Raw genomic sequence first — 19,460 nt, 5'->3', positions numbered from 1 at the left:
ATTGCCGATCTGTTATTGGACAGCCTGGCTGTCAGTAAGAAGCTGACTGAAAAACGGGAGCTGGACCCAGAGACAGTCAGCATCTGTACCAAACGATGAAGATTTTGCTGGATTCTAATAATTTTGCTCAAAAATAAAGAAAACGAGAAACAGCGGACATCATGGTAAGTATTTAACATTAATATTTCCGATTGTGTTTGAATACTAATTAAATAAGTAGCATTTTCCCCCCGAAACGGTGTATTTGCGGTTGTCGTTTCCTGTTGGAATACCGCTATGTAGCGGTTTTTACAATAATATCCATGATTATCCTCATATTAAAATATATTAACGGCTGGACAGAACGTACATGAACACAAAAGGTCATAAAATGTTTAAGAATAGTTAATGTAATGAGCATATTTAAATTTATACATATATATTTTTTTAAGAAAATTGCGTTCGTTCCATGAAATATAACTCACGTTGCTCGTGTTTTTGAAATTTTACAGTATGGTTTTGTGAATCACGCCCTGGAGCTCCTCGTTTTGAGGAATTACGGTCCGGAAGTGTGGGAAGACATCAAGTGAGTTTCAGGATGTGTTTACTATTCAGCCATGTTGGTATCAAAGGTTACACTGTAGCAGCTCAGATCACAACAAGGACACAGGCCAGGCCTAATGTATACTGTACAGCCAGCCCAGCAGCATACACTGCCACAGTGTTACCAGCAGGAACAGATTAACCCGATTACCCTCCGCCCTCTGTTGGCTCATGTAGGTTCACACCAAAAGTTAGTTGGTGAAGTGACAAAATGCCATTATTATTATTATTATTATTATTATTATTATTATTATTATTATTATTTCCCATTTTGTTTGTAATTGTAACAAGTAAATACCTGCAATAACTATGCAGTACAGACCTGAAAAAACTTGTTTGATGAAGTAACCTACTAAGAAATGCAAAAACCTATCATTCTGCTTTCAAAATCTTGCTTATGTAAAAATCTGCATAAATAATCACCAATATCAAGTACATTCAAGTACTAATTATTGTCATATTTGTCTATATTTGAATATATTTGCAACCTATAAGTGGAAATATTTAAAGTATAAATGTAATCTTACTTTTTCATAGAACTGGTTGATCTCTGGAACTATAATCATAATTGCTGTTTACTGTTTAGATTATCCACTTTATTAGTGGAGTTTAACATTTAAAAAAAAGAAAAAAACTCTCTTCTCTAAATCCATCTGCCATTTCTTGCTTTAAATAAGCATTTATTATCAGGTTCTTATATTTAGGCCTAGTAGGTTTGCTTTAATTGTAATCAAAATGTTATTAGTCACTGAATAAAATGCCTTTTTCACCAGAATGTAACTTAAGTAAATGTGTTATTTTTATTTTTATTTTTTGCAGAAAAAGCTGGCAATATCTTTTTGTGATCTTTTTACATTTTTTCAAAGAAAAACTGCAAGTACACCCCTTTGGACAAAACATGATGACTTAACAGTAGGAGAATCACTAAAGATGCAACTTGAAACATTGCTAAAGATCAGCATTAACCAGACAGTACAACTGCACAGTGTCACATCAAAAGACAGGAATCTTTATTGCACACTCTGAAATAACAACAACAATAACAACAAAATAAATAAAGATAAAAAATAAAACCAGTATAAAAATAACTATGAACTATAACTATAAAAGAGTGTACTTTTGTCATGTCTAGAAAGTGAAGATGCAAAGTAGTTCATGGAGTTGACAAACAACATTGTGATAACACTGTGAACAAACTGATAAGTGGGACCTCTAATATGACAATCTGCTGCTGTGAACATAGTGGCTTTAGATGACAAATGAAAGTGCTGTTTGCAGGTTTCTGCCAGTGAAACCTTGTTTAGGAAAGAGACGCAGTGTCTGATTTAGTGGGATTTGAAACTAAAGCATTCGAGCTGATACTGAGAGCAATATCAAGTAAGCTTATTATTATCTCATTTTAGACTGAGGTGGCATTCGAGGCAGTTGCCTCTTAATATGTTTAATATGGACACTAAAGATTGACAAGGATACAGCAGCAAAACTAACGAATCCTTTGTTTATTCATATACAGTAAAGTATAATTCAAATGTGCTCCAATTGCCAAAATCCCATAAATAAAAAATTTTACACTTTAAGAGCTTTAAGTTTAGTCAACTTTAGGTTTAGTCTTAATGAGTCCTTTCCCCAGAATAATGGCCATTTTCTTCAGCTGTTGAAATATTTGGCTTAAAGTGAAGTTTATTTTTCATCTGTAGTCTTCTATGCCCTATGCATGACCCTGTGAGCAGCAGCTGCCTTTTGTAAATGTTTTCAGAGTGGTCATTTTCCAGCCACCACAAAAAAACATGCTTCAGCGCAGCATGCTACAGCTCAGGGTTATATGTTACATCTCCAAATGTAACTCACTGTTACTCAGTGCTCAGTTTACCAGGTTCCGTCATGTGCTTTTTTAAAGGTTTTCATGAACTGAGTTATTTATATCAGAATTCTTACTTTTTCAAAGCTCGGTATGTTTTTCCAGCTGTGACACATTATGATAAAATTGTGGTTGCTGGTCAGGCCTGTAAATCATTCCTGTTTACTCAGTTAAATATTTGCAATCAGAAGCTCATTAAGCTTTCTGACAATTTTGTGAAAATTGGATTTTCTAAGATATAAATAGCAAAATGTACTCAGGAGCTTGGAGTGCATTGTATCAAAGGACCTGCAGTAGATCTAAACCTGATTAGCTATCTCTGCTTGTTCAGCAGTGCAATTCACACAAGGACTTCAAAGCGATATCAAAAGCTTTTTTTAATGTTTCCAGCTGAATATATATCATGAAAGAAGACCCAACCATTGGTGTCGAGTTGTTGGTGTAAACAGAAAAGCAATTGCAAAAAAGCCAAAGGTAGTGGTTTCCTGAACAAGTTGCCTACGAGACTGTTTACTTCTGCTGTGACATTCGCTGTAGCTTGTGAGTAACAGCTTCCCTTTGTTTTCAGGAGGGAGGCTCAGCTTGATATTGAGGGCCAGTTCCTCGTTAGAATCATATATGAGGATGGCAAAACATATGATCTTGTTGCAGCTGCAAGCAAAGTTCTCAGTAAGTAACAGCACGATTTTAAATCCCTGGAAATTAAATAAATGTAATTTGATGTAGGATACAAATGAAGCTTTAGCAGACATTTGCCCGATTTTATTAAGCTTTTTGTTTTGTTTTGCAGAAGTTGATGCGGGAGAGATCTTGCAGATGTTTGGCAAGATGTTTTTTGAATTTTGCCAGGAGTCAGGATATGACACCATCTTACGTGTGCTGGGCTCAAACGTTCGTGAATTCCTGCAGGTAGAGTCTTCCTCTTTGCCTTTACGAGCGAACTGAAGATGAGAGGAGGTTTTATTCATCACACTGAGTTTTTAGCCTGTAAAAACATTCGGATGATATTTTCTGCTGAGTTTTGGAGAGTTCTTAGGCTGGAGATTTGAGGCTTTTTAACAGAAAGCCAGACTTAACGCACTGTGGCTGTAAAGTTTGAAAGACACGAGAATTTACTGAGCACAAAAAATGTTATGTTGTATTATATCTTTTTTTTTTTTTTAGCTTAAAGGTCAGCTGGATATGTTACATCGCATAAATCAGCTTTGGGTGTCACGTGAAAACACTGGATTGTTGTAAATCGGTCGTTTCATGTTGATAAATACCGTTTGTTCGGGGAGTATTTGTAAGATTCCACTTTTGCAGTAAATTTAAAAAAATAATGTTATACTGTAAAACAAAGAAGAATTTCACACTGTGCAGCTGGATTCTGCTGCTAGAAATCAGCAAACATAAAGGCCTCAAGTTAAGTAAACACTTATAGCACAGTACTCTGCAAAAGTCTTGGGCTATCCCTCAGTTCTGTATATTTTAATAGTAAAATAGGAAACAGGTGTAGCAATTTATTGAAAGATGTGCAAACATAAATGGAAATACTGTATAAATACAACTTGAAAGTTTGTAATGCTGTGACCAGGTTTATTCTTTAACACAGCCTGAACTCTCTGAGACAACCTTTCTTAAAAAAGTAGTCTTCAGTAATAGTTATTTAGGCTTTTTGAAGGACATTCAAAACTCTTCTTTGAAAGTTGGAAGTTGGATCCATCACAGATCACTGTAGACAGTCACTGTGTAGCCCTGTTGCCACTGATTTTCAGTTCTTTCTCCCTGTTTTCATTTCTTAACAATAACTTCTTAACAGCCACCCTTCCAGTGACACTTCAGCAAACAGTAGATTGACATCTCTCAGGCCCTGTGTCAGGTCTTTACTAAATTGTTTCCTATTTCTGAGACATGGCTTTCAGATAAAGTTCAACTGCTGTAGATAATTTTTAGGTCTGCCATTTCTTCTTTTGTCCTCGACTTGTCCAGTTTTTTGAGATAACCCATTTTTCAGCTTAGCTTTCTAGCTCTTTGGGAACCCCCTTGATGGTGCAAAAATACTATTTTATGGCTGTTTTTTTTTATTTCTGTGGTTTTTGGTTTTTTGTTCAAAAAGCAACTTTAAAAGTAGGGCTGCAACGATCCATCAGTGTAATCAATCAAGTCGACTATAAAAATGTGTCAATGCGGAATTGTATTTTCACGTCATATCCTAATACCACCTAAATGTGTTTTTGTAACTGCAATACACTACAGGAAGCCATGGGGGCAGTATTGTCTATATTGTCTGCCAAGACTGCACTCAGTACTAACGAAGAATAACGTAGCGCGACCACTAAACAGTAGGATAAAAGAAAATGGAAGCAAAGATTTAAAAAAAAAAGTGAACACATTTCACATAAAACAAACAAAGTTAAATGCAGACTGTGCAAAACAGAGCTTTCCTTCCACTATAGCACTACTGCAGTGCATATCAAAAATGATTGTGGGAATTTAAGCTGTTAGAAATGACTTGCTGACCAAAAACTGTTAAAAATAGGTCAATCATATCTCTCATGAAGAATATCAAGTAATTTAGAGCCAGAAATAACATCTCTAATACAAAGTAGATGCTGCAATCAGTTTTTGGCTAAGTGACTTTTATATATCTGTTATTTATCCTGGTAAAAAGTGTCATTGACATTAAAAACGTGGTTTTCAAGCGAGATCTAGCCAAGAGGACAGCTGAAATTGTTAGATATATAACATCACAGTTCTATAAACTTACTTGAAGTGGCCTGTTCACTACAGTCTATTTACTAATATAGGTAAAGTTAAGTTAGTGCATCGTGTTGATACCATGTTTATGTGAATGTTTGTACTGTGATGCTTATGTTAGCTTACCTATTGGAAACTTCTCAGGATGATGCTTGCTTTTGTTTAAATACTAGTAGCACTTTAATTTGTATTATTTCATATTTTTATTTATTTTATTTTTATTCTGACAGTCCTATTGAGTAATGTTAAAAATACATTTGATTATTTTCAAATTTATATTATTTTAATTTGCTGTGGGACGAGATCACAGGGTGACATTCACAGGTGTGCAGACTAGAGCAGGTGAGCTTAGAACAGGAGGTTTGCCCAGGAAACGGAGATAAGACTTATCGACTAATCGAAGAAAAATTGGCAGATTAGTCGACTACCAAAATTATCTTTAGTTGCAGTCCTATTTGAAAGAACTTCAGAAAGCCTGAAGAACTATCAGTCAAGACCACTTTAACGATTACAAGAATGTCTGGCTGCCTGGAAGCAAAATATAAAGAAATGAGGGTTGGCTCGAGTCTTTTGCACAACACTGTTCTTTAATAAAAGGAACAATTTCTCACTGTGCCGCCGCATTCTGTTGTCAGAAATCAGCAAACTTAAGAAATGCCAGTATTCTTTTAAAAGACTTCAAAACCTCTAGAAAGAGTAGATATTTCAGTGCAACACAGTGATGCTCTAATTATAGTTTAGGCTGTGTGATGTCAGGTACTAAAAAGAAAGCAAGGTCAAAGCGAAAACAGTCGCTGGGTTATTAGATTTCCGTTTATTACAGTACGAAGGGTAACAGTGCTGTGTACAACAGCATGATAGAAGACATCATCCACGAGCTTTCCATCCCGTGTTCAGTAATTACTAAAATGTATAATCAGCTGTGACAAAATATGCTGATAATAGTACTTCTCAGTAAAGTGGTGTGCTAGGATGATTATGATGTAGTGCCCTTCATTTTGCATTAAGTTTGTTAGGATTTTTTAATCATATTCATTCAGATTAAGTCGCACTCTGTGAAAGAAGCCTATTTTCACCCTGCATAGAAACGAGCCTATCCCTTCATAGTTTGTAAGACATCTGTTTGTACAGCTGGTTCTTGCATGAGGCCCGCAGTCTGCATTTTCACAAAAAACAAGTAGAGGAGGAGCAGCACTTCAAAGGGCAGAAGCAAATCGTGATGTGGGGGAGTGCAGCTTCTTTGTGCAGGTGTATATGTGTTTTCTTTTTAGTAGTGATCACATGATGCGATAATAGTTAAAGATAACTTACTGTTGTCATATGTGGTCTAATGAGGTTTTATGATGAACACCCAGCTGAGCTTTTAATTTTTTTGTTCACCTTTTAAACTTCTTCTATTTGCACAACATAGAGGTTGGTGTTACAATCGGCTGTTACATATTCTTTTCTTTGATTTGAATTTTCAGAATCTGGATGCTCTCCACGATCACCTGGGCACCATTTATCCCGGGATGAGGGCTCCCTCGTTTCGCTGCACTGATGCAGAGAAAGGAAACAATCTAATTCTTCACTATTACTCGGAGAGAGAAGGCCTGCAAGACATAGTGATTGGCATCATTAAAACCGTCGCTCAGCAAATCCACGGAACAGAGATAGAGATGAAGGTCTCCTTTGTTGCTTTTGTTACCTTTTTGTGCATCGTGAAACCTTCGACTCTTTGGCTCACTCTGTCACTGCTAATGAACGGATATGACTTCTTCTCGCTCCCCTTTAATTTATGGTACAATATTCAAAGGCACTCTTGTGTTCCTGCATTGCATTGTGTCAGAATGTGTAAGTCTCTGTCACACAATATAAGTGGCGAGGCTGTAACGTGAAGATTAAACAACAGAAACGTCTCAAATACCCAAATGGGAACACTTTGACAGCTGCAGTTGAGTAGTGAATTTTTGGATAATGTCTGTGAGTCACAGGATATTTTTAGATCTAAGATATAGAGTCTCTAGCATAGAGACGGTGGGAATCTTCCAAGGAGTTTTATTCTTGCTCCTCATTTTTTTTAAACTTTTCTCTCACTGCGGCTGAACCAAAAATGACTGAGGGAATAGAAGAACAAGCCACATTTAAAATGTTAACTTAACCAGGCTAATCTCAGTAGCACTAAATTAAAATTTTCTAACAAACCAGCATTAAAAACTGTTAAGCTTGTTTTTTTTAATTGTAGGCCACCCAAAGCCTCAGCCTTAATCTGTACCATTCCCTGCAGCACGTTATTCCCCTCAGACGTCTACTGTGTTTAGATTGAGCTTTTCCTCTTCATTCAGTCGGTGACATTTTCTCCCAAACTTAATCATGTTATACAGACAGGATAATATCTTTCAGCAATTCTATAATGAAAGCACAGAAAATGACAGACGCTCCAAATGTGACACACAATTTCTGGAAATATTAGCCAGTGTTGCTGTGGCAACAGGGTGCAGAGACACCAGGTTGACGTCAGCATGCCTTATGCCCATAAAACCACAGGACTCTGTCATTATTACCCGCCTAATTCTATATAATAAATGCGAAATTAACATTTGTATTATTGGTATTATGTTTATGAAATGAAAATTGCAACGTTAAGGTTCAGATTTCTCTTTAAGGCCGTCATAGTGCTCTAATGATGTGCAACAAAGTTAGTCTTGCATCAGTGTCGTCAATATGTTATCAACTGATTAACTTCACGTGCTGCAGATGATCCAACCCAAAAATGAGGAGTGTGACCACATCAAATTTCTGATTGAGGAGAAGGAGTCAGAGGAAGAGGCGTTCTACGAAGATCTCGATGGCTTTGAAGAGAACGGCACGCAGGAGACTCGAATCAGCCCGTACACATTTTGCAAGGCCTTTCCATTCCACCTCATGTTTGACAAGGACCTGATGCTCACACAGTGTGGGAACGCCATATACCGAGTCCTGCCACAGGTCTGCATTCACATTCAGTTCTCCCAAACTCAGAATTTCAAGAAATTAGCAAATAATTATGTTTTAAATATTTGCTTTGTCTTTTATTATCAATAATAATGCTATAGTTTAATATAAAGAATAAATTCAACGTTACTAACATATGGATATTTTTATCATATAGCTCCAGCCGGGTACCTGTATCCTTCCTTCAGTTTTTTCTTTGGTACGTCCTCACATTGACTTCAGCTTTCACGGCATCCTTTCCCACATCAACACTGTCTTCGTTCTTCGTAGCAAGGTATGTATGAAATATGTATGTTTGCACGAGTCCGTTTGGCTAATCACTTTTCATGTATTAGTTTAGCAGAGGAAATAGATCAATAAAATACACCAAAGTCTAATTAATTAAAATGCGGTTTGAAAGAATGTGTTAACAGTGTGTTAATATTCATAAGGTCACTGATATTTTTAGAAGCGCCGTAAAATTTGATGCTGTGGAGCTCAGTGAAAAAAAATAAAGGAGAAGGAAATTGTTGCCATGCAGGGAGCAATGAGCATATAAACAAATAGAAATAATATGTAAATTCAAGAGTAAAGAGTGAGTATACCATGTCTATATTCTAAGGTTTTAGGTATCAAAACATAATTAAGATAATATGGTCCCTAGCCAGTTTTAGAGTTGGGTAAATACAACCTCAGATAAATAACATCACCTGACCTTTTACATACATTACTTATTTAACAAAAAACTAAACCAGAATGCAGAAATTGTGTGATAAAGTAAGTGTACCTGTGCTGCTTCATAGTAATTAAGAGGGTAAGTAGCAGTCAGGTGCTGATGATCAAATTCACTCGATCAATTGTTTGACAGCAAATGAGAGCATCTCTATAAAAGTAGAAGTTCTGGCTCTTTGCTGTTATGGAGCATTCAGGTGAGTGTAAACATAGTGCCCAGCAGGAAAGACATCAGAAATGATCTCAGAGAAGCAAATGCTGTTGCTCATAACTCTGGGAAGGGTTTTCTGGTCATTTCCAAACACTCTAAAATCCATCATTTAGCAGTGAGAAAGATTATTCACAAGTGGAAAACATTCAAGACAGTTCTTCCCAGGAGTGGACTTCCCAGCTTATTCACCCTAAGGTCAGACCATGGAATGCTCAGAGAAACTGCAGAAAAAACCAAGAGCTACATCTCAAACTCTACAGGCTTCAGTTTGCATGTCTAATGTTAAAGTTCATGACAGTACAGTTAGAAAGCGACTGAATAAGTATGAGTTGTCTGGAAGGGTTGCCAAGAGAAAGCCTCTTCTCTCTAAAGAGAAATGACTTAAAGCTTAAATTTGCAAAGTTGTATCTGAACAAACCACAAGACCTCTGGAACAATGCCCATCTCCAAGTTAGGTGAAAACCAACAAAACACCTAATTCACCAACTGTCACACATGGTGGTGATGATTGGGGCTTGTTTTGTAGCCACACGATCTTGGCACCTTTGAGGCACCATTGGGTCGACCATGAACTCCTCTGTAATCCAAAGTATTCTAGAATCAAATGTGAGTCAACCTGCCCAACAGCTCAAGCTTGGCTCAAACTCAACCTCAAATGATGATCCACACCACAGAAAATCTACATCAGAATGGCTGAAAAAGAAAAGAATGAAGATGTCTAGACCCCAATCTGACTGAAATGCTATTATTGGACCTTAAGAGAGCTGTCCATAAATGAATCTAAATCTACAACGTCATTGAGTGTATGCATTTTTCACTCATTGTTTTATCTCAGTTTTTGTTAAATCAATGATGACAAAATGTAAAACCTTACAATTTATAGAAGCTATACAGTTACTATACAGTTTTACAATGCTTATGTTTATGCATAGAGCAAAGAGGGTCATGCAGCACAGTTAGAATATACCTTTGTTGATTTTCAGAATAGACAAAAAGTTGTGGGAGAAACAGAGAAAAGACTAATCTGAAAAGCTAATTTTATGAGCACAGAGGTCAGTGTGAAGTCAAATGAAAAGTCACAAGGTAAAAATAGAGCAAGAATAGAAAATAGTTTCAAATTTAAAATTTGTGTGGTTTGGTTTCTCATGGAATGGTTAATCCTTAAGTGACAAAATAATACCGCTATACTCAGATTAATTGTGACAAGACTGATCCTTGAAGCACTGCCACTCTTGGGGCATAAGCTACATGGCTACGTAAGCCCTGACAAAAAAGAGGAGTTTACTTTTTTTTTTCTTTACACAATAAAATCAAAATTAATTTAATGTAATGAGCGCTGAAAAATTTAACATTTAAAATGAAAAGCCAGATTTAAAAATAAAGTGCGAGCTAAACTGGCACCCAGTTTGGAAGCACATTTAGAGATGAACGCACTGCATCATGAAATATTCACAAGAGGGATGTAATCCTGACAGGAGGGCCTGCTGAATGTGGAGACTGTAGAGAATGAGGACGAGCTGACGGGGGTGGAGATCAGCTGTCTGAGACTGAAAGGACAGATGATTTATTTGCCAGAGGCTGAGAACATCCTTTTTCTTTGCTCACCCAGGTAAGCCATCAGTTGCAGAAGCCTTGACTGAATATGCACACCAGAAAAATGTTACTTTTACCCACAGAATGAGAATGCTCAGATTTCAGGTGAAGACATCTTGAAATCTAAAGGTTCAAGGTTTTGACTTACAGCAAAGTATAATCTATCTCTGTAAATGCAGAAATATGACAAACCAATATTTGAAATAAAGCTGATTTTTTTAAAGGAAGAGTTTTGTTCACTGTTAATTGCTCGTATGCATGAAGGTTACTAACGATGTGCTTTTCTTTCTGTGGTTTTTGTTTCCAACCAAAATATAAGAAACTAATTTCCACTTTTAGAGCTGCAATGCTACATGATAGTGTTGGAAAAAACTAAAAATTTCTGCAAATTACAGTGAGCTGAGACAAACCTTAACATTCAGCATATATAGTCTAACCATAATCTAAGACAGCTAACGTAACACAGGTGAAGTGGATGCTACTTTGAATCAGAGCTGCTGTCAGAAGGAGTCTATTACAGAGTTAATGGTGGTACTCTGTCTAAGTCCTCCAGATATTCACTGATGATATACTGTTGGACATCTGTAATAATGTTTTTCGTTGTGCATTTTGCATTTCTTATGTCCAGCTGGCGATGCTGATGCTAGATGCACGGAGACTAATTAGGTCCCCTCAAACAGCCAGAGTGTTTAAACGACAAGGTTAACTTCAGAATCTGAGAATAATGGACATACTGGTCATATGCAAACATTAAAGATTGCAAAAATCACACTCAAAGTGTCGACAATAAAAATAGATCTAACTTCAGGGGAAAAAAGAAGCTCACCAGAGTCATCAAAAACATCAGTTAACAAAAACCAAGGAGACAATTATGTGTTTTCACTGTGCTGTAAGGTCTCATGAAGTTTAACATTGCTGTATATGGTGGTTTGACATCCCTGGTCTAGATGACTACAAGGCTTATCCTTTAACAGTGTATAGTGTACAGTATTCTGTGTAAAACGTCTAAGTGAAGTTAATTAGAGCAAGAAAATGATTGATGAAAAGTAGAAGAGACATCAACAGAAGATCTGTTTTTGATTTACTTGTAATTTAGATCTGTTATAATCTCACTAATGAAAATGAGGTTATTTTTTCCATGTAGTTACACACTCTGTTAATCAAGCAATTACCCAGAATACTCAGAAGTGTTTTCCTCTTGGCCTTTTGGAAATGACAATGGGCTGGTAGATCGCCAGAGCGTGACCTACGTTATCCTCTGTAGCTCTTACGTAATCATTCAGAATTTTTTAGTAAACTGTTCGATCCAGGAGATGGCAGGGTTAAAAGGGTCTTGTCCCCTTACATTGAAGGCAGTTTGCAGCTCGTAGGATGAGTGTTTTCACTAAAGGTTGCTGCCTTGGAGGACTTTAACTGCTACTGAATGAAAACGAGATGCAACCTGACCAGAAAAGATCCGAACAGCACAGCGTCTGACCTCACCAGACAAAAAGCAGCATTTATCTGGAAACATTACAGTGCTCTCAGCCCTCACAAGAGGATGATGATTTCACTGCTCATGTCTCATTTTTTATGTCCTGTATAATTTATAACACCTCTTGATATGAACAAGAACAGCAAGACACAAATCAAATGTTTCCAGCAGCTTCACTCTGCAAAAATCTCTTATAATTTATGACTCTCACTTTTTTTGCCCTCTCTTTGTTGACCTGTTCCTACTTTTCTGGTTAGTGTTATGAACTTGGACGATCTTACACGGCGGGGACTCTACCTAAGTGACATCCCGCTGCATGACGCCACGCGCGACCTGGTGCTGCTGGGCGAGCAGTTTCGTGAGGAGTACAAACTGACCCAAGAGCTGGAAATCTTGACGGATCGCCTCCAGCACACACTCCGAGCCCTGGAGGACGAAAAGAAAAAGACAGATAGGTTTGACTGTTTTTATATTTTCATTAAAGTAGTCTTTAAGTACAGTGTGGGGTCAGATATTCATTAATTACAGGTATTATACCCACCAATTCTCAGTCAGTTTTTTGACATTATAATGTAGCTAGTATATGCAGCTTTAACCCATGTTGCCTGTCTCCCTTCATTTTTTCACTTTATTTAAACAAAAGAAAGTATTAAATGATGTCATTTACATTTTCTAGTTATGTCATTATCTGTAGGTTGTGTGTAGTATCCAAATTCACTACTATAAATCTCTAATAGCACTGTCATGATTCATTTGCTAGGAAAAAATGATAAAAAAAGATTGTTTATTATAAGTCTTGAGTAGGGAGATAAAGAGAAGCCTTAACCAGTTTTCCCTTTTAAGGGCAAACCACCGACAATACAGAAAGACACAGGTCTCAGTACAATAAAGTTGCATTAAGGATGTATGACAGCAGGGCAAGCAGGGGCTGATATTTAAGCTTCTCTTCAGTCCCTGTCAGAAAAAGGCCTGCCATTGTATTTTGTCACAGCAGTGGGTGACAGCTGGAGACGGAGAAGGGTGGAGTGTGATCTTTATTAAGAGCGCTGTAGCAGTTTATCTTCTCTTAGGAAAAGACTTTCACTCTCCCACTGGATTCCCACGTTATTATTCTGACCATTCTCTGGACTCAGATTGCCTCGGGCTCCAGACATTGATTTGAATTCATGGCTTCTCTAAATTTTAAGAGAACTGCTGCTGCACTGTTGTTGCCTTTTTAGATGCTACATCACTCTTTGTTTTTGCTTCTTTTTAACTTAGAGGTACAAGGCTGTGCATAAAATATTAACTATTTTAGATTTAAATATATGTATTCAAGCGCTGTATATATATACTATTTTTTTATGAATACATTTTAGAGTTTGCCATCTGTATGCATCATTCATCCTAAGATTATGATGCATCAAGGAAGGTATTTTGCTTTTAAGAGGCAGCCATGATCTAACCAGTTACCATAGAAACACCACCCTCCTTTCTGAAAGCAGCTTCCACAGCAAAATGACCAAAAGGTGGTGTCTGTGCAAACAAAATGCTGATCCAAAGGACGGACTTCAGCCCGGCGTCCCCAGCACCACCGTGCTCTCGCTCAGAATGTTCATTTCTCTTCTCCTTCTCAGATTGCTCTATTCTGTCCTGCCACCATCTGTTGCCAATGAGCTGCGACACAAACGCCCGGTGCCGGCAAAGCGCTATGACAACGTGACCATCCTCTTTAGTGGCATTGTCGGGTTCAATGCTTTCTGCAGCAAGCACGCCTCAGCTGAAGGAGCCATCAAGATCGTCAACCTGCTCAACGATGTTTACACACGCTTTGACATTTTGACAGACTCTCGGAAGAACCCTTATGTATACAAGGTCAGAAGCAGGAACTTTGCCATCACGTAATATTGCATACTGGTGTAAATTTGTGGTCAATAAAAAGGCCTGAAAGGAGGAAGTTTTGCTTCTACTCTGGAGGTCTGGTTCTGCAGCTGTAATGCACTAAGCTGCTGAATAATATTATGCAATTATGCATATGCAACTCAGTTGCAGAGTATTTATATCAGTTAACTTAGGGTAGTACCAACATCTAAACAGGGTGTAGTTTTACAATGGCACTGCACCATTTTATAGGCCTCGTGCAACAGATTTACTCTCCAGGCTTTCAGACAAGAATGCACTTTCAGAAGTCAAACAGACCTCTTCCATGAGATTGGCTTCAGGCACTGGGTCACCAAAAAAAGTAATATTTACTCTACAAGCTGAAGGGCTAGGTGGTCCAGGGGTTTTAACAGGGCTTAAAGAGTCCCTGAATGTCTTAAAGCTGATGTAAGTGTTTAAGTGTTTATCTCGGGGTGTTTCAGTTTATTTCTGGCTGCACAGCACATTGGAACACCCCCCACCCCCCCGTTGCGCAGTGGGAACAAATCATTCTACATGAAGCAAAAGTAAATAGAAGCAGAAAAGAAAAAAGAAGTCATGACATCACTCATGTGGAGAATAAGAAAATGTTTTGGTTTATTTTCTTTATACAGGTGGAAACAGTCGGTGATAAGTACATGACGGTTAGTGGCCTGCCCGAGCCGTGCACGCACCACGCAAAGTCGATCTGCCACCTTGCTCTCGACATGATGGAGATTGCTGGACAAGTGAAAGTGGATGATGAACCAGTGCAGGTGTGAGATGAATCTCAGGTTTCAGAATAAAACATTTCTGCATATTATACTTCATTATCTGTGTGGAATTGTATTGCAACTAAATGTGAGCTGAGCAACTTTTTATACAGTACTTTTGCTTGACCTTAAATAATACCTGTTGCTGCTGAGAAAATTAGCAGGATATATTTATTTTTCTATAGTTTTAGCTGCTTCCAACACTGATAGATTATAGGCGTGCCTGTAGAGATCTCCTCGAACACTCTTGCCCACCATGTTACAAAAATTGTGAGGTGTGTAACTGGCCTGAACCACACCAGAGCGCAGCAAAGCCGTCACTTTTGTTGTGCCTTAAGGCAGTAGTGGCGAGTGTAATCTTTAGGTCTCGCTCGCTGATTGCGATTATCAACGATGAATCATCACAAGTGAATCAAAGTGTGTTTATGATTTGATTTTAAAACAATTGGTTTTAATAAGAATAATTTCTCCCAAATTGGGAAGTTAATGCATGTGAGAGGAAAGATTTCCTGTATTAGTCCTGGTTTGATTGGGTAGCAAAGGAAAATGTGAAGGTGTAGGAAACATTACCTCCACCTGCTGAAGCTCAGTGTGGCAGTAGTATATGTCTGTCTAGTCTAAAGCCAGTTCAGATGTTGTTCAAATTTAATTGTGGTGGCAGAGAATCAACACACTCAGTCACTCACTGTGGACAGTTTACTGTGGACCTGTCAGCTCCAAGACTTTTATAGTAAACAAAAGCTAAATTAAAAACTAACACTAGATGTGGAAAAAAACTTCAAATAAAAAATAGACTTTTTAAGAAAAGAAAAAAAAAGCTAACTGAAATGAACTTTGAAAACTAAACTAAAAAGAGAATATAAAGCAAACATGCTTAGTTTGATAGTTTGGAAAAAATCTTATTATATCTTTGATGGATGTGTTTATTGAGACTTTGGATGACTATGAGACTGTAAGTCAAGTCCTTTTAAAAAATGATGTGTTTTTATTGTAACTGATTTTCTTAGATCTTGCCTCCGACACATGTCTTCCATACATGAATTAATTTAGTAAAAAGACTAAAATATATTATTATAAACTGAAAAAAAAAACACTCTGGAAACTAACTAAAACTAAACTTAATTTAAAAAAAGGTAGAAATGAAATGAAATAGAGAAATTAATTAGAAAATGCAAAACTATAATTCCATTTTTACATACAGGCTGTAACAGTTAAGAACGTAACAGTGTAGACTTTAGTGCACAGAGGATTTTTTAAAACAAATTAAATAGACCAAAAAAAGGACTAACTGGAAAATAATGTCATTGCATGTATTTCATCTTGTCTCTCTAACATGTCTGTTATATAGCTGTTGGATTATCTCTGTGTGGTGATGCGCTGACTGTCTAACTGTTCTCCTTCACATTTAATTATTTTTCAGCCTCTAAGCACTCCATCTGTTATTTTGGCACAGATGATTTTTTTGGAGCGCTGTCGGCTTTCTAATATTAGTTTGAAAATTCTCATATTAGTGCACCATATTAATGTGTCAGGCATTTACTCTATTACACTTAATATATACACATTTTTATTTTAGAATAATTATACCTGCGCATCTGGGAATGTATTTTTGTGCTGAAGTAATGAGCAATGAGAAGTTGTTGAAGTGAGTGCTGGAGATTGTTATTATATCAATGACTGTTGAGACTTAACTTTGGAAAATCGTGTCTGGTTAACAAAAGACTGTTTATTTTCAGACATGGCACTGGCTAAAGAGGGGCCTGGCTTAGTAGCAGAAACAGACTCAAATCATTTCACGATCCTGTGGCTTAAAATAGATTCTCATTTGTCCCAAACACTCCTGGCATGTTCATGCTCTGATGGCAGCAAGCGCTGAAGTGCCTATAAGATTAAGTGTAAATATTAGTCTCTTGATTGCCGGGGATTTCTTTTGGAACTGTTTACTGCAAATTTGAAACTACAAGGAAATTTTAATTTTGTGCATGGAGACACCTCAGGCAAAGTCAACCTTATATTTACCAACCACATGTCAGTCGATGGCTTTAAGAATTTGTGCCAACACAAAACTTGCAATTTATTTCTATAAAGCATAAATTATTTATTCAAGTCCTTGAGTTATAATGTACACGGGATTTAAAGTAGGAAATTTTGTTACCATAGTTATTAAGTAAATAAATAAGGTTTGTTGTGTGCTGTTTTACAAATAAATGTACAGCAGATAACTAATGATCTGTGCTGCAGAGATGTATTTAAAGTTAAGTTTGCAAATTTGAAAAGAAACAGGGATGTCTTTAGGTAACTGCAGCATTTATTTTGCTTTGGTTAAAGTGTAAACATGCGCTTCGATCACGTTTTCTTCTCTTTTCTTTTCAGATTACTATTGGGATCCACACAGGAGAGGTGGTGACCGGAGTCATTGGGCAGAGGATGCCCAGATATTGCCTTTTTGGAAATACGGTCAACCTCACAAGCCGTACAGAGACGACGGGTGAAAAAGGAAAAATAAACGTGTCTGAATATACGTACCGGTGAGCAGCAGCGTCTCCTTATTTTTCAGGATCAGTTGTACTGCTAGAATTTTTTTTATTCTTTTAACTTTTAATAAAATATCCATTAATAGACATAAAACATGAAGCATATATAAGGAAAAACAAACCTAGTTACTGTGGACGTGAGCACGGCAAGTGTGCAGCTTGTGTGATATGTAGCGTTGTATTGCAGGTGTTTGCAGTCTGCCGAGAATGCCGACCCTCAGTTTCATCTGGAGTATCGGGGCCCGGTCACCATGAAAGGAAAGAAGGAGCCAATGAAGGTGTGGTTTCTTTCCAGGAAGCCCACAGACGCTTAAGGCTCATCGAAGGATTGCATTAATGCGGTCATGTCCTGTCACATTTTGACACAGGGATGGGTTGGATCAGGTGACACATATGCAGATATTTTTATTATGATGAAACACATTTGTCTATCCGAACACCCGCCTCTCTCTACGTACCCATGGTCTGCCATTACATTTTATAGCTGTGTAGCGTTTCATCGAGAGGTCCGTGATACAGTATTTGGTGCAGTCAAGTTTGATACGTTTGATACATACAAAGTGGTGTATTAGACTACACACTAAAGGTTTTAATAAACAAAACAATTTCCATTTATTGATTATTTTTATTTTAGTTTCCATTTTTGTCTGCCGTGTTTGTGTAGTGTGAAGCGTGCCAAAAAAAAGACAATTTATAGCCAAATTAAGTAATTTCAGAGTATACTTTATTTTATCATCATCATATTAAATTTTACAGGTACAGAATATATTAAATGTAAGTAAAAATTGGACTAATTAGTTTAATGAAAATGACTGTAGAGCTTACATTATTGTCCTTGTTCACCAAATGTGAGAATTTATAGTTTTACACTGAATATATTACACTGGCTTCAAGATTATTATAACAAATGAGAATTTAGATTTAGACTAGATATTATTATATATATAATACTGATGTCAAATCTGTATCATAAAAACTACTGTGCCAACTACATTCATATACAGTTTTACATTACACAGACTTACTTGTATTTTTAAAAGCCACAAATCATAAAGCATTTGAGCCATTAGTTCTTCACATGTACCCATTACTTAATTATTAAAATACCCTTAGTATTAAAAGCACTTAACACTATTTTATATATTTATGTTACCTCTGTACACATTGCACAATCACCTCATGTCTGCTTAAATGATATTGAATGCTATTTTCAGTTCTACTGTATGTTACTGAGATAAAGCTACATATTTATTGTGTCATGTTACTTTGTATTTATTCCTTTTTTGAGAAAAGAACTGTTATTACTTTTAGAAATGAAAAAAGAAAACGTATGGTAAATTTTGCTATGTATGACACTACTTTGTGCCTCCATCACATGTTGGATTAATCTCACTTGAGTATATGTACTGTACGATTTTTCAACATATTTTCCAAATTCACTATTAATAAACTAAACACAGTGTCCTCCGAGGTTTAATGTGTGACAACACACAGGTGCCTCTTGTGTTATAAGAGTGCATTTCTGTGCTTGTAGGACATCTTGTTTTATCTGGTGTTTATTTTGGAGGTAACTAATAAATAATGTGGACAAGTGTGGATTACTTGATATCGATATTTTATTTTGTACTGCATATATTTATTTTTTTATAATCCGTCAGGAAATTCAGACTGAATCATGTAGCTGTTTAAGTATTTTATGGTCTTTATTTTTGACCAAAGGCTGAAGTATGGCACACACACGTATGTTTTTTTGAGATGCACTCCCTCTAGTGGTGTTTCAGAAGATTGCAGCCCTTTTCTGTGGTAATGGCCACATACAGTACTGTGCAAAAGTCTTGAGCCACCGCTTTTCTTTAAAATATTTTGCTTTTTGAAGGTCTTTCAACTTTTTAGATGGCTGCTTTTCACTCATTTTCAGTCCAGTCCTTGTACCTGAACATTTTCAGAGGAATACTTTTTTTTGGATTTGTCAACGCTGAGTTATGAATCATTCAAGCATAAAAAAGGCACCTAACTCAAGCGACGAACCACTGTAGTGTTCACTCATAACAGACATCTTAGCAAAGAATTAATTTTAAATTGCAACTTTAGGGATTTTATTACAAGCAGCCTTTTACAGCCAGTGTGGTAACAC

At 36.8% G+C, this 19,460-nt stretch overlaps 1 protein-coding gene across 2 annotated transcripts; it reads left to right on the top strand.

Moving 5' to 3' along the window:
- Positions 1-31: 31 nt before the first annotated feature.
- Positions 32-18,917, top strand: gucy1b1 (guanylate cyclase 1 soluble subunit beta 1). 2 transcript variants are annotated; one of them, XM_080879511.1, is made up of 13 exons: positions 32-164; positions 492-565; positions 3,009-3,109; positions 3,231-3,349; positions 6,646-6,843; positions 7,916-8,146; positions 8,310-8,426; positions 10,550-10,683; positions 12,399-12,596; positions 13,758-13,995; positions 14,655-14,795; positions 17,166-17,320; positions 17,514-18,917. In XM_080879511.1, the coding sequence occupies exons 1-13, from the start codon at positions 162-164 to the stop codon at positions 17,638-17,640; spliced, it is 1,836 nt and encodes a 611-aa protein (XP_080735637.1). In that variant the 5' UTR covers positions 32-161; the 3' UTR covers positions 17,641-18,917. The 2 variants fall into 2 exon arrangements, with proteins under 2 accessions (XP_080735637.1, XP_080735638.1); XM_080879512.1 differs by lacking the exons at positions 32-164; positions 492-565; positions 3,009-3,109; positions 3,231-3,349 and adding an exon at positions 6,234-6,427.
- The last annotated feature ends 543 nt before the right edge of the window (positions 18,918-19,460 follow it).

Source organism: Rhamphochromis sp. 'chilingali', assembly GCF_963969265.1.
Source record: "Rhamphochromis sp. 'chilingali' genome assembly, chromosome: 4".
In the NCBI taxonomy this organism is placed as follows: Eukaryota; Metazoa; Chordata; class Actinopteri; order Cichliformes; family Cichlidae; genus Rhamphochromis; species Rhamphochromis sp. 'chilingali'.
Note: the sequence above shows the minus strand (reverse complement) of the source record. Positions and strands in the feature narration are given on the sequence as shown.

What these genes read in the sequence shown, in the direction of transcription:
- gucy1b1 (XM_080879511.1), top strand. An exon ending in CTTTTTCTTTGCTCACCCAG is followed by an intron (nt 10,684 to 12,398) that starts GTAAGCCATCAG and finishes TTTTCTGGTTAG; the next exon opens with TGTTATGAACTTGGACGATC. An exon ending in TGGATGATGAACCAGTGCAG is followed by an intron (nt 14,796 to 17,165) that starts GTGTGAGATGAA and finishes TTTTCTTTTCAG; the next exon opens with ATTACTATTGGGATCCACAC.